General features: G+C 45.4%; 1 protein-coding gene across 1 annotated transcript in view; it reads left to right on the plus strand.

Moving 5' to 3' along the window:
* The window catches only part of LOC138567897 (SCO-spondin-like), a 1036222-nt gene that overhangs the window by 970269 nt on the left and 51345 nt on the right, over window positions 1-14608 (plus strand). The window contains exon 108 of the mRNA XM_069646396.1: window positions 8621-8832. Coding sequence (XP_069502497.1) covers window positions 8621-8832 — 212 coding nt within the window. The remainder of the gene's footprint in view (window positions 1-8620; window positions 8833-14608) is intronic.

Raw genomic sequence — 14608 nt, forward strand, 5'->3', positions numbered from 1 at the left:
ATCCAAAAACATACTTTTGAAAATTGTGAACTTTGTAATTGAGGTCCAAGCCCGGCAGAGGTAGACCCTTGTAAACTTTGTTAGAAGGGTTCGAGCCCGGCAGACGAAGACCCCTGTGAACTTTGTGGAAGGGGTCCGATCCCGGTAGAGGGAGACCTTGTGAACTTTTGTCAGAGAAAAAAGAGAAGAGTGTTCCGGTGCCACTTGGGCACTCATTCGAAGGTGTCTGGCTGGTGACCCCTCTCCCAAACCAGGAGAAACAACAAGTACCAAGAGGCGTTAGGGGAGGCCGGCGTGAGGTGTCAAGGTGGTCATACGAGGATCAAACCAAACCCCTTTTATAGTTGAAAGTATTTGACATGCTGTGGATGCAAATGTGAACCAGACGTGAACCTGCAAATTGGGGTGAACCCTAAAACACCCTAGAACATTGTGATGAATGAGCTGTGTGAAGCCTGACTGCAGGCTTTAGAGAAAATCATATTGGGGCTTTAGGGAAAGCCTGACTGAGGCCTGAGACCCAGACTTAGGTAAAGGGAAGAACCTAAGGGGTCCAGAATAACTTTTTGTTGAAATTTGAACTGCGGCAAATGTGAACCCGAGTGAGGGATGCCAAGAGAAAGCTAAAGGAAGGGAACCCCTGCTTTCTGATGAGATTTAGAAAGTGAGAGTCCAACTGAAGGAATTGTGAAACTGATGTTTGTGCCCGGCTGAGGGGAAAGCTGTGTGAACTGTGATATTGTGAAGCACGCACTTACCATAGAATAACAGAATGGCCCAGCGAGACGTGATTGCCCTTCGGCAGCCTCTGTTTAATTTGGCAAGTTCTTTGAGAGGCTAACATTGAAAGAAGGATTGGAGCCCGGCTGAGGAGGATCCTAGGGTGAAGAGTAATCACCCGACGTGAAGGTTACCAGAAGGAACTGTTCGTTTTGTGGTTTTTGGCATATCAGGACCTCTGAAGCAAGAGCCTTTGCATGAGAAGATACTTGGGCGCAGAAGGTCCTGATATTGAGAAAAGGAACTGTAAGCTTGTGCCAGAGAAGCCCAGGAGTGTGCTGTGCTCAATAGTCCCGCCTTGTCCCATGCTAAAAACGTGGGGAAGGGAGACCCTGACCATAACATCCTAACTTATCATTTTGTGAATACTTCTTTCTTTTCTTGTCAACATTATCCCACACTCTTTTGTAGCATAGCGGTAAGGATTGGCAATAGAATTTTTTTTTAGTATAGGCCCTGTTTATTTGACTAGACTCCACTAGGATTGTATTATTATTATTATTTGATGGTCGTAGCTTGCGCCCATCTTAGATTTAGGCTTAGATTAGGCGTTTATCTCACCCATTTTTACAGTTTAATAAACTCCTTTGAACTGTGATCACTTGTGTCTTTCTTACTTTGATAACATGCCTTCCTTACAACTATCATTAGTTATTTGATCGCTGCCCGAGTTAGAGGAGCCTCATAAAAGATGAGGGTCTCTAACAAGTGTATGGTTAGTGTTTGATGAATCCCAGGATGTCGTCACTACTTCCATAGGGGCAGCCACTGCCCATGAGGCTAAGGAGGTGAGGCCGCTACTCGATAGTCAAACTAGAGGTAGTGTGGCAGGATCCCATGGGGCGGACCCCCTGTACGACCAGTGATGACTATTCAGGGAGCAAAAGGTATGCACACAACATTCACACCTCACCTTCAACCCTTCTCTCTCTCTCTCTATCCCTACCATCCTCTCCCATGTGTTTCTGTAGGGCTACCGAGATAGGAGCCACTGAGATGAGGAACAATATGCAGGAGTTGAAGGAACTAATGTGTAACACCACTGAGACGAGGAAGAGCTGCAGAACCCTACCGAATGGCTCGCTGAACCAACCTCAGCTGTCTAGACAACAGGAAAGAAGTAAGACAAGCCTAAAGATAAAAAAAGGAAGGAAGAACTACCAGAAAGGGTAGATTGCCCCCAGAGGAGCCGAGAGCCTGTAAGCCATCCGGCTTGGGGCAGAGAGGAGGATGCAAATGGGACGTGGAGGCAATGTCCATTTGTCGGTTTGCAGTCGACAAATTGAAGAGAGAGCTGGAGGGACGGGAGCAGAGTGGAGGCCAGCTCTCAAACCACACAGCTATGGAGAGAGACTCCAACCACCAAGCCTGTACCTCTGCGAAGCAACTACAGAGAGAGAGAAGAGCCTGTGAGAGAGAGAAAGAATGTGGGAGACAGAATGGAGCAACAGGGAAGCTCCTTACCTGATGATAAGTCTGGGGCCCATCACTGTGGAGTTGCTGCAGAAAGGAAAGAGCCTTCAATGGAGAACGAATACGGGGAACCAAGAGCTGCCGGAGTGCTCCAGAAATGCAACAAGGACCCAACAGCACACTTGAATGTAACAGGGTTATTGGGGAAAGCAGGAAAGCCCGAGAAGCACGAGAACCAGGTTCTGGGACCCTTATACATGCGCAGAGAATGTCCTAAGGAGAGTGGACCATGAGAATACCTTGAAGGGTAGTGCACCAGGTATATGCGACCCAGAAGAAGTAGGGGTCTGAGATCCACAACTAAATAGGGAGAGAAGCCCAATCCCTCTTTCTCAGTAAAGTACCTGGTAGGGGAGTAAACCAGGTATATCAACCGGGGTCCGGCACCTGCACACAACACAAGCCGAGAGAGGCCAAAGGAAGGGAGACATTCCCCCACCTGTTGTTGAACTGCCAAATAAGCCTGAGTAAAGCCAGGGGAAGGGAGACATACCTCCACCAGTTGAGCTGGAAATTGAACTTTGAGAACTCTAACCTTGATTAAGTGAAGTTTTGATCCCATGTTCAGAAGAGAGGGATCATTCTTCTGAACCAAGGAAACCTACTACTCCTTCAGTTTAGTTCATAGTGTAAGGGAAAGATGTAGGGTTCTGACGCAGCTCTGTGGTCTTTCTTTGGACATTCTGACAGACACATTAGCATTTCAGTTGAGGCAGGGAAACCCCTCTCAGCAATAGGGCATTATAGGGTTTTCTTTTGATTTATCTATTGAACAAATATCTTTGGCCACCCCTGTGTGAGAGTCCTACTTCTGCACCCTTACATTAGTTATCTCTTGAGAGTATCCTGTAGAAGGTTCACGATTGCTATTCAGACATGCCAGTGGAAATGGAAACCCCACAATGCCTCCTTCAGTTTAATTAGGCTAAAGTAAAATATTTAATTTTGCCTGATTCGCTGCCCATTCAATGTCAGGTTATAGGTAGGGTTGTGTGACCTGCTAACAAAGCTGTAGAAGCTGTCAAGTGTCAGTCAACATACTATACAGCCATCACAAATATTGGAAGTATCTGCACAAAAGAGAAAAAAGAAATTGGAAAATAATCAAAAAAAGAAACAAATAATAGGCACCAAACATTTAGAAACAACCACATAGCTTGAAGAGAGAGAATCCTTTGAAAAAGAAATCTAGACCGTAGCCATTTTGGATTTAATTGTAGACTACATTCATAGCAGCTGTTTTACAGTTGACATGATAAGGAAGTTAAACTCTGGGAAATTGTGCAATTACGCCAAACAAATGACCATAGTTTTTAACTGAACTGTTTACTGAACCACTTTATACATGGAGATATACACATTCCTGTAAATTTACCAGCCCTCATCACCTGTTCATCTGAATGACTTAATAACTTAGTACTTTGCCATTAGCTTCTACTCGGAAACAGCGCTATACCCTTTACCACTGATTGAATACGCTCATTAAGATATGTACATATGAGATCTTGGCCCAACAAGGAATGTTTAATTGTAACTTACATTGTGATTTAATATATACCATAAACCAGAACCCTTAGTTGAATAATGCCTACAAATTGAATAAATGGTTGTGTATGCAATAGAATCACAAAATCCCCTACACTAACACACAAAGGTAGTGTAGAAACCGCCATGCTATGAAAGCCCCAACTGAGACACTCAACCCTTATTTGTAATGTAGAATCTTTCAGCCCTCCCCAAGCTTTTATGTACATCATTTGTGAACAACGCATGGCAACTTTACCCACACCAACTAGATGTCATAACAAAACAATAGGTGTTCAATTGTTATGTACATTGCAATTTAAAACCTATGGATAAACCACAAATCCATGTTCAATCACATTAAAATGAAGTAATAGAAGAACATGCTGTACATGTATAAAAAATCTAATGTATGAACTAATATGCCAAATACCATTAATAACTCTTACTGGTCTGATATAGATATACTCCATTCGTTAATATTCTTAATTATTCTCTAAAATTGTAAATCAACACTGACATAACGTGCAGAGAAAAAAAACGTAACTCACTCAAAGCAAAACACTTAAAAACTTGACATGGACTCTATAATCCATAGACTCCCATACGTCCTATAATCGACTACTATGCGCGACATTAATCACGCCAGCACACCTAAAATACGTTTCATGAATCATGAAAATACGCAGCCTGAGCGCTGCATCAGTGGCGGAACACAAACTGCGACTTGCATCTTCTCCCGATCAACTGCGCTCCCTCAGCAGAGGCGTAGCCAGGATTGTCAAACAAGTGGGGCCTGAAGCTAATGTAGATGGACCCACCACAGTGATATTAACATCTGTAAATGCCCACATAGTGCTGTTGAGAGGGTACGTACTTGTCTCGGGAGGATAGCTCAGGGGAAACGTGCTCACCTTGGAAGCAAGATGACACAGAGCACCACAGGTTCGATCCCCGGGTCCGTGCTTAGAAACCTCTGGGCATTAAACGCGTTAGAAATAACCTATCATATCATACATATCATACAGATCCTGGGTGGGCCTTGCCTGCTCAGGCCCTACTCTGTCCCCCGTGAGCTCACACATCTTCTTTAGTGATCGCACACCTAGAGGCACATTACGCCATAGTAACATCTCTTTCAGAACCTTGTGTTGCACCGGAAATGACACTGTTCTTTTTCTGTTCTCTTCTCTTTTTCTCTCTTACTTGCAGCATTCTGTTTATATGGAGGAGCATTCTGAATGTATGTAAATGATTTGGGATATAAATAAAAGCACAAAAGCATACATTATGGGCCTGATTAACGGAAGCATTTTATAATAGTGCAATCCCATATGCAATCCTGTGAACCAGGTCCTGTATGTACAAGGCTAGTGAATCATTCATTTGTAAAAACCCAAACTTGATGATTTCGCTATATAGACAGTGATCTTTTGGTTCATCACACAGCAGTAACATTAGAGGTTTCGTGTGTGCTACAATTCTGCTCAGACAAACACTGTACTCGAAAAGTGTCTCCTTCTGGAATGAGTTCTAATCATGCAAATCAAATATATTCCCCAATGCCCCTCACCCACGCCTTCTTGTATAATAAATATTAACACGGCATTTGAACACACTTGTCCCAAATAATTAAAAGCACAATAGATGATTAAGCATCCCACTAAGGTGCACAATTCCTGTGCTAAGCAATCAATGAATAGATGAAGTGTAAGGAGTACGTTGTGTCCTCCAAAAGGGTGGACCTCAGTGAACCATTTTCTGTTGCTTTTATCTCCATATGTCATATAACAGGGATAAAACATCTTCAACCTGCTTTAGAATGTATTCCTCCTGAGGAAGCTCTGTATGGTGAGGAGAAACCTGCAGAAATGGTTTCAGAAATGTGGAAACATACATGAAATAAAGTACAGCAGCACAATCATGAAGATTGTAACTGATTCATTCATACTCAAGCACAGACTGATTATGAGCGAGAGCTTTCCCCTCTTCTCTTTCTTCCATTTAAATAGTTAGATTAGGATTGTCTGGTGGAGCATTCTTACATCATGTGCCTCAGAGTTGTGAGGCGATGGCCTCTATCTCCAGTTACAGCCCTTATGCCGAGCATCCTGATTCTCATGCCACCCATTCAGCGGGGTACATGCAATATGGCGATAATGGTGTCAGAGGTTGGCTGTAGCCTCTGGTTATGGCCCGTCATCCAAGGGAAATGGATCAGCGGAATAAGGACCATGCGGCGCGTGCGAGCATGCCACTGGCAAGATGCACAGGGTTGGGGTCTAGCGTGTGTAGAGGGGAGCAGGAAAGTAGAGGATCAGAGAGAGAAGAAGGTTTGGCTTGGGGAAGAGGCTGGCGGATAGAGGAAGAATGCAGACATAGGTGGTGGAGAGGCAAGGTGAGGCAAACGATGAGGGTGGCAAGGGGAAAAATGGTCTGCTGAGGATCCCACGACGAGGGACTGCAAGAAAGGTAGGCATGTCTTGGCAGATAATGCCAGCGTTCGTCACCTCCTGATCTAACCAGGGTGCTAAAGATGGTTATGGCATGCATTCCAGGATTTCTGACTGCCTGATAAGAAGAAAACATCCTCCCATCTTATGTTATCTACTCGCCACTGTGAAGGGAGACATAACAAGCACGAGGCACTGAATTCAAATGAAATGCAATTCACTATGCATACCATCCGGTCAGGCAGGCAGTCATCCTCACCACCCATTTTGACAACTTTGGCTTTTTTTGTCCTTATCCATGAATTCATGCACCACACCAAACTGTGTAACAAATGTGTTTATTCCAAACTTAACTTGTAACTTCTCTAGCTGTAATACATGGACCTGAGCATTAAGACACATGAAGGATTGTCCTCCATCATGCAGCCCTCCCTTTCTGTGCTATGTCTCCATTGCGAGGCCAGGCAACATCGATACCCACTGATCCGTATGCACAATCTTCTTTATCTTTGCTGCAGATCTTAGAACCCTCTCCCTACATCTGTATTTTCCAACACAATAGTTATTGTCCCGGCCTTGACCATTTCATTTTTGACACTCGTACCAAGGCTCTTGATGTGTGGTCCTGCCTGCAATGAATAAAGGTATTCAGTCATGGCCCCCAAGACACCCAAGAACACACTAAGGCTTATTTCTTCAAGTTTCATCTGCCTATCATTGAAAAAGGACAGAGCAGAATCAAAGAAGACTGGTCCCCACGAAATGGAGGACTTAACAGAGGGGGAGGGTGTGCTAATGATATCCCTGGAATCATTCATTAACACTAAAGACTACATCAATGCTACATTAACCTCTATAGAGGGCAAAATAATGCAACTTGGCTGTTGTCGGGGTGTTTCTTCCGGGGCCGGCAGAGCCGTCCGCAGACCTCCGGGCTGGGAAAGCCCCAACTCCTCCCGGGTCCCCAAAAGGAGTATGAGACACACACAAGAAGCAAGGTGAGTACTGCTGTTTATTGTAATAACGGCAGGGATGGGTCTCGGCTCGTATGCATCCGATGAGACTCTCGTCCTTAGTGGAGCTCGCAGGCCCTTTTTACAGCAGTATGACGCGCTACTCATGTCACCTGGGAAAAATCGTCACAAAAACCTATCGCCACTCTGGATTGGATCCCCGAGTGGTAGGGTAAGTATATGTTCCCTCTGGGAAGAAATGTTAGTGGATAAGGACGGATCAGGTGGTACACTTGGGCTGTCCCTAACAGTTGTTACTTTAGAATTGTTACAGGGGGACCCTTGGTGATTGGCTAAGAGTACTGGCGTCAGTAGTAAGCCCCCCTGTGTTCTGATTGGTTCTCTCGCGAGCCCCCAATCCTGGGACCATCGTCGTTCCCAGCTCGCGGTGTACCTGTCATTAGCAACAATTGTGCAACTATGTGTTTGTGAGGACAACGGACAGGTCTGCTCATGGGCTTGTGAGCGGGTCTTTCCCATCGTTGTAGGTGTCCATCTTGCTGCTTCGTTGTTGCAACCTGTGTCCCAAACGTGGGACCCTGGCGACTGTCTGTCTCGTGAGCTTGGCACCTTGTCAGTTCGGCCTGGTCACATGTGGAGAGACCATAGCTGGAGCAGAATTATGAGCATTAGTTTTGTATTTCGCCTCTGAAGGCTTGGCACTCACAGGTGTAAACTTGGCGCTGGGCTCGTGGCACGCGAGTTGCAACATTGTGGCCTTGGCTGTGAGGCTCATTCTGCATGGTCAGCACTTTTACTCTTGTCGCTGAGAGGATTTTCATGGCGAGGCTCCTGTCTGGGACTCTTGCTTGCCGCCTACTGATGGGCACGCTCCTCTTATGTTTAGGTTTCTGAACCAGGGTATTTTGTCATCTGGTAGGTAAATTAACTCCTCTCGTGGGGGGTGTCTGGGTCGTGATCCCCTAGGCCATGGTCTGGATGAGATTGGGGGAAGGGTGTTATCCCATTCTCCTACTTCACTGTTGAAAAAAAACTGCTAGAAATGGGGACCCAGGTAGCAGTTTTGGAGATCAAAATGGGGTACTTTTCAGAGATCCAGAAAGATTAGTAAGAATTCTAGAAGTACCCAGATTGTAAGCCAAGAAGGGCAGTGTGAAGATTATTTCCAGGGCAGCAAATTTACCAGTGAAGGAGATAACTAAATTGACAAGGATGTGATTTTGATGAATGTTATAACTAGCTTTTTGTCAGCGGTGGTTGACGATCTGGAATGGCTGACGAGTGTAACAAGATCATTCAGGTCTATGTCAGCTGTAGGAAATGACTGAGTGATGTGACTAAGATGATCGGGTTCTGAGGAGACCTATCCCCACAGTCTACTGAGTAATCTCACTTGTTTTTCCTGCTTTCACATAGATTGCCCTCAGGGCGAGCGGTGGAAGAGGTCCTCCACAGAGCCCGAGCCCTGTGAGCGCACGTGCGAGGAGATTTATGAGGACCCGCAGAGAAACTGCAGCTCAGGTGATGCTCAAGGATGTGTGTGCGATGCAGGAAGGTATCGGAGCAGCAGCGGATTATGTGTAACAGCGGCGCACTGTGAGTGCATCGATGGGGACCGTATTTATCTGGTGAGTTGAAAGAGCATGTGGGTATTTATTCATTTTGACATTGCCATCAATATCTTAATTGCATGTATTTCCTAAGATTTCTGTTATTGTAAAATGTTTATTCAATGTTTTTTTTAAAACAGTGCAGCTACTCAAATATGTGGCAATTTATTCTCCTATTTATTCAAGATATTTTGATGAAGACAAGGAATTTACATAACTGAATTACTGCAATTAGAAAATGGGCTTCATCTTGACATTGCCAAATGTCATGGTGTGGAATAGAGATAGAATACAGAAAATCTGCAGGTCTCATGAGCCTTGATTAGTGATTGTGCACCAAGTACTGTATTAGAATGAGGGAGTTGTAGTTCCTGAAAGCATGTGCCGAATGGAGAGTTTTTACTTTATTTCAGCCAAGAGCCATTAAAGTTTTCGCAAACAACAATAATACATCACAAAAACTATTCCATTACAATCAATAACACAAATAAATGACATAAACAGAATGGTCCTGGGAGTCAAGATTATCTCATGACAGTACATGAGCTTCTCTGTCTTGATAATGCATTGACAGCCATTAATACCCATTTACAAGGAAAGGCCCTACAGGTCTATCCCCCAGAGGGACGGCGTTTGCTCTTGACAGTACAGACCCCTGTGCCGTTGTTCCCCAACAATGTGGGCTCAGTACAATTGTGCTATTTGCCAGGGGGCGGCATGACCTGTTAAAGCTCAATATGTCTCTGGCCACCCTGGGATCTCCAAACTTTAACTCAACAAAATCAGAAACATTGTCCCCCATTTTAGAGTTCGTAGTACAATAAGTACTTTGTTCCCTGGTTACAAAATGGCATCCCCTCATTGATGAAAGCCAGTGTAAGCATTTGTTCTGAAGTGCTTCCCTAGGTTCATGCCGCTTCAAGGTCAGTTTGGGAACTCAATGCAGGAATATTGGCCGTAGGTGCAAATGGCCTATTAGATTTGTCAGGAAGGATTAGCGAGTCTTGGGCCAGCACACTGACTGCCTTTGCGGGTATCACATTTACCCTAGGGTCGGCCTCAGTAAAGACGGAGCAGTAGGATGCAAGGTTCCTTTAGGGGCAGGCGCCAGCTAGTACTCATTTTTGAGATGTCCCTTTACCCCCTTGAGTGCTTGCACTATTTGACCTTGCTCGATTTCCATCACAGAATTAGGTGACTCCCTGACCTGTTTTAGAGGGATTAAAATCTGTGAAGGGGTCCAGCTGTCCTCGGGTCATTTGAATTGTTTGAGAGCCTTTCCTTTTCTCAACCTCCTGATTAATTGAAGGTTTACCTGCATCTGCTGTCACAAACACACTTTGTAGGGGAAGAGAAATCAACACTCTCTCCCGAACCACACAAGCCGAATCAATTCGACCCTCCCACTGTGATTGGCACAGGCACCTGATAGTTATAATGCAGATAACCACGTGGCAGCCAATGGGGGGAAGAGGGATTAGGGAGAGGTTGCGGATGGGATGGGGGAGATTAGGAACACCGGAAAAAGGGTAAGGAAACGCCTAAATTGGATAGGGAAAGGGAAGCACCGGGAAAAAACCCTACCTATCGGAGCATATTCATACCTCAAATACTGGAATGCATGTATCCTTAGATAGACTTCACACAACTCCTGTTCCCTGCCTGTACCTGTTTAAGCACACCTTAATACGCGGGCTAGACCATTACCACATATATACTGAACACATTGCCATAAGCGTAATGAAACAAACAATGGGAAACTTTCCAACATGATAGGACATGGAACGCAAGGCCCCTTGGGCAGGCATAAGCAACATGCATTGAACATAAAAATGCATTCATAAGCCCATTCTAGTTTACAGCACTAGTTGAGCTTGACTCCGTGCCCACATGTTTCTCTTAACACACATGCTCCCCTGCGGCGCGGATTTCTTGTCTCTACACGTATTTAAACTAAATGTCTCAACACGTTACAGTTCGTAAATTCCCTTTTTTGGAGGAAAGTTCCAGACAATCACTTAAAGCACAGAAGAAGCAGGCCCGATCCTCGGACCGATTCATAATAACTCTCAGGGACGTGTCGCCAGGAAAGCTACGCCCGCACATGTAAGACCAGCCCCCCCCTGTACTTATCTGAAGTCCGGGAGCCCCACGGGACTTCCCGGACAAAGAGTGCACTGACCGTAGTCAGTCAGCAGCGTCCTTGTCCCTCCAACCTGCGGATACAACCAGGAATGTCAGCAACACTTCCTGCCATCACGCGAGCAGAAACTCCTTCTTCCTCCGACGCCAACCGCTCCGTAAATCAGAATAAGCCGCACCTGCCTCGCGCCGTTGCCGGCTGATATGCTATCTCCAATCAGAGTCAGCTGGCAACGCGTGCGCAACAAGAAAACTACCCAGCACCCTGAGCCTGCTGGGAAACGTAGTCTTTGTCCTCCCACAGCTTCCAATGCCTCAATTAATGAATTTTAACACTCCACGTCTGCTCCAGCCCTTATTCCTGACATTTGCTCTCTTTCCAGCAGCTTCAATAGGGAGAGAAGCAAGCTCTTTAGCAACAGGAGTTCAGACAAAACTATACTGCAGCTGCAATGACACTCCTTTGTCCCAGGACCACTCTCCCTATTCTGCTCAGGGGTGGCCAAGAGCAATTCTTTGGAGTTGATTGCTGGACTAGGTGTACTGTCCAACAAAGCTGCATTGATCGCCCCAGTATGCATGCCAGGCTCCCCACGGGTTCGCTACCCATGCCTACAGCTAATGGGCAGGAGAGTTGATAAACAAACTCATCAGTGGGCTTTTTAAATGGTAATATGCCCCCCCCATCGATGACAGAATTTCAGTTCTTCAGTTCGAGCCAAAGTACAGTGATCCTCCTAACAACTTGGTGTGAGGAAAGGAACAACAAGAGATTCACTCTGCATAGTGTTGGGGGTGTTAAGGGCAGTGGTTAGAACTGGGGCGTCCTTGCCAGAATCGCTGAAAGGCCCCCCTGGACACAATTGTTGAGCCTGTTGATATTGGGAGACGGGCCAGCTAGCAGCAAATCCTGCCCCCCCAGACTTTTGAGACCCAAATCGACAACATTTGTGCAGGTTGGGGTAACAGGTGTTTTAGCAACCTTAGTAGCATTAATAGAATCAGTAGTTACCCCCTCCCCAGGGGCCAGAGTAATGGGGCGCTTGGCTCGGCTCAATGCCACTGATTAGCAGATGGGCGTCACCAAAAGAACCAGCAGAGCCGGCTAGACCAAAGTCCACTAAGTCGGTAGCACCTGATGGAACCGAAGTAGTTCCATTTAGAGTTTGCTTTTTCTTCTTTAAGGTCAATATTTTCCGTTTGGGTCCCAATCCAAGCCCAGGTCCAAATACAGAGACTAGTGCTGGTGGGGATGCCCCCGCAGACGCCTGCACAAGCAGAACTGGCATAATAATTATGCCAGTAAACTCAGGGTGAGGCCCGCGAGGTGGCTTGGAGAACTGCCAGAGTCCTTCTCCCGCCCCTCGCCCTGCAGACGATGGGAATACACTGTTAGATTCACAAAAGGAGAACATTAAGCAGTCCTTGGGTCTTGCCACGTCAGTGATCTTTAGTATTTTTATTTTTTAATCAATGCAGATAATCGAATGTTCTACAAAGTATTATTATCCCGTTGGAAAAGTAAACAAAGGTCCAATGGAGCTGTAAGCCGCACTAGTAAACTGAGGACATAGTAACTCCTATATGCAAATTGGGCAGCCGAATGTTTTAATCAACTGAGCCTTCGGGTTTCCGTCTAGAACTAGACACAGGTGCAGAGTGAGTGATCTTGTAATTGATTATTTATAACACGCTTAATACCCAGACGTTTCTAAGCGCGGACCGGGGGATCGAACCTGTGTTGCTCCGTGTCGTCATGTTTCCAAGGTGAGCGCGTATCCCATGAGCTATCCTCCCAAGACTGATCCGGAACACTGTTATCTAATAAACGATAACTAAAAACGTGCTTCCCCACAAACAGGGCATAAGAAATCTCACTGTGGTTGGCTCGTTGCCAGCAATGTCCTTATCTGAGGCAGTGAAGGAGTAGAGGACCTCGGTCTCGGAAAGAGCTTCATAGTAACTCGAAGGCCTGCTACGGCAAACACCTGCGGACGCCAACACCCGCCCTTGCACCACACGGGCTAGAGAGTTAATGTGCTATGAACCCTTGTACAGTGCAGCTATTATTGTGCTGCAATACGTGGGTTATTTTGTTGGCAATTAGCTCCATTGGCTGTAGGGACAGGCAACGTGGAAAACACAGATTTAAATGGTTTTTGTAAATGAACAAAGAAATAACCGCACCAATCAGCAGAAAAGTCACAATCTAATGTCACAACAGAATGCACAAAGTAAAGAAATTGGGTGATATTGATATCTGTTGAACGGAAAAAAAGTAAAAACTAAGTAATTTTACTTATGTGGATAATATGATTAAGAAATATACGAAATAACGTGTTTAAACTATATTCAAACACTAAAGAGTGTGTACCTAACAAGTTATTATACAATTCAATTTAGAAACCTTTGGGGAAAGCCGAAATACAAGCGTAAAGGCTCAATAGAAGAAAGAAAACTACCCTTTGTAAACAATCAGACCGACTGGTGAATATCGGTCCCTACTGAGCCATGCAGCCACTGACCCCCAACTAATTGTGGACAGGACAGTTACAAAGAATACCTAATAAACTAAACCAGGGGCATATCGCGCAGACTGAAACTACTCACCCAAAACCCTAATTGTGCTATTGACTGAATTTGTATTTGTAATATCTGTCAATTTACCTTCAAAATGGCCAATTATGCATTCCCACCCACAAATGCAGTCTAATGTTAAATTAGTTGCCTTCCAGTGACAGAAGGTAGCAATACGATTAGCCGTAGAAGTGACTTCTTGTTTGATCTCCAAATTTTGGCAACAAAAGCATCAAATGTTTTACTTCTCTGTCAGAATATCCAGTAGTGACCAAATGTACATTTTTATCCATAGAAAACTGGGCGAAAATGTACCGCTCAGCAGTCAATTGCAGTTTAGTGTTTCGCAGATAGTAAATAATATGTTGTCGATTAGAACACACTTATTTTCACCCAGTCGTATTGGTAACAATCGCAGGAAAGAGCAAGTACATCGAGATACAGTGCAGTTTACGAGTCATTGGGCCTCATTACGATTCCGGCAGTAACCGTGCCAGAAATTCTGGCAGGTTACCACCGGACTCGTATTACCATTCCGCCTGCGTGGTTGCCGGAATCGCTGGGGCATTACAACCCTGGCGACCCGGTAATTCCAGAGGTGGAATTCGGTAAATCCTTATTCCCATGGAGTCCCATAGGACTCCATGGGAATGGGGATGTGTAAACATCGGCACCATGCTGTTATGGTGCTGGTGTTTCCATGTCCGCCTGCAGGCGGGTGGTGTTAAACCCACTAGGTCAGACCTGGCGGGAGTGACACCTCCCGCCTGCAGGACTCTTAATCAGACGGTCCGGAAAGAACGGTGGTCGATTTACCACCAGTGTTCTTTCCGCACCGGCAGGGTCGTAATGGGCCCATTGTTTGAACAGCTACGTAATTGACAATCATGATGATACCTTTAACATTTCAAGGACATTGGTCTTGAGTTGTGTTCTAGTGGGTGCAATTGTCAACTTCATATCCAAGAGTACAGCGTTCTAATTCCATGTTTGCCTCTTGCCCTCAGTGTGCGAGTCCGAGCCAAATTATTTTACCATCCGGTGCCTCCGTTCCGCTATCAGGAAGAAATAGGAG

The sequence above is a fragment of the Ambystoma mexicanum genome, chromosome 2p, assembly GCF_040938575.1.
Source record: "Ambystoma mexicanum isolate Mex_15411 chromosome 2p, UKY_AmexF1_1, whole genome shotgun sequence".
NCBI classification, from domain to species: Eukaryota; Metazoa; Chordata; class Amphibia; order Caudata; family Ambystomatidae; genus Ambystoma; species Ambystoma mexicanum.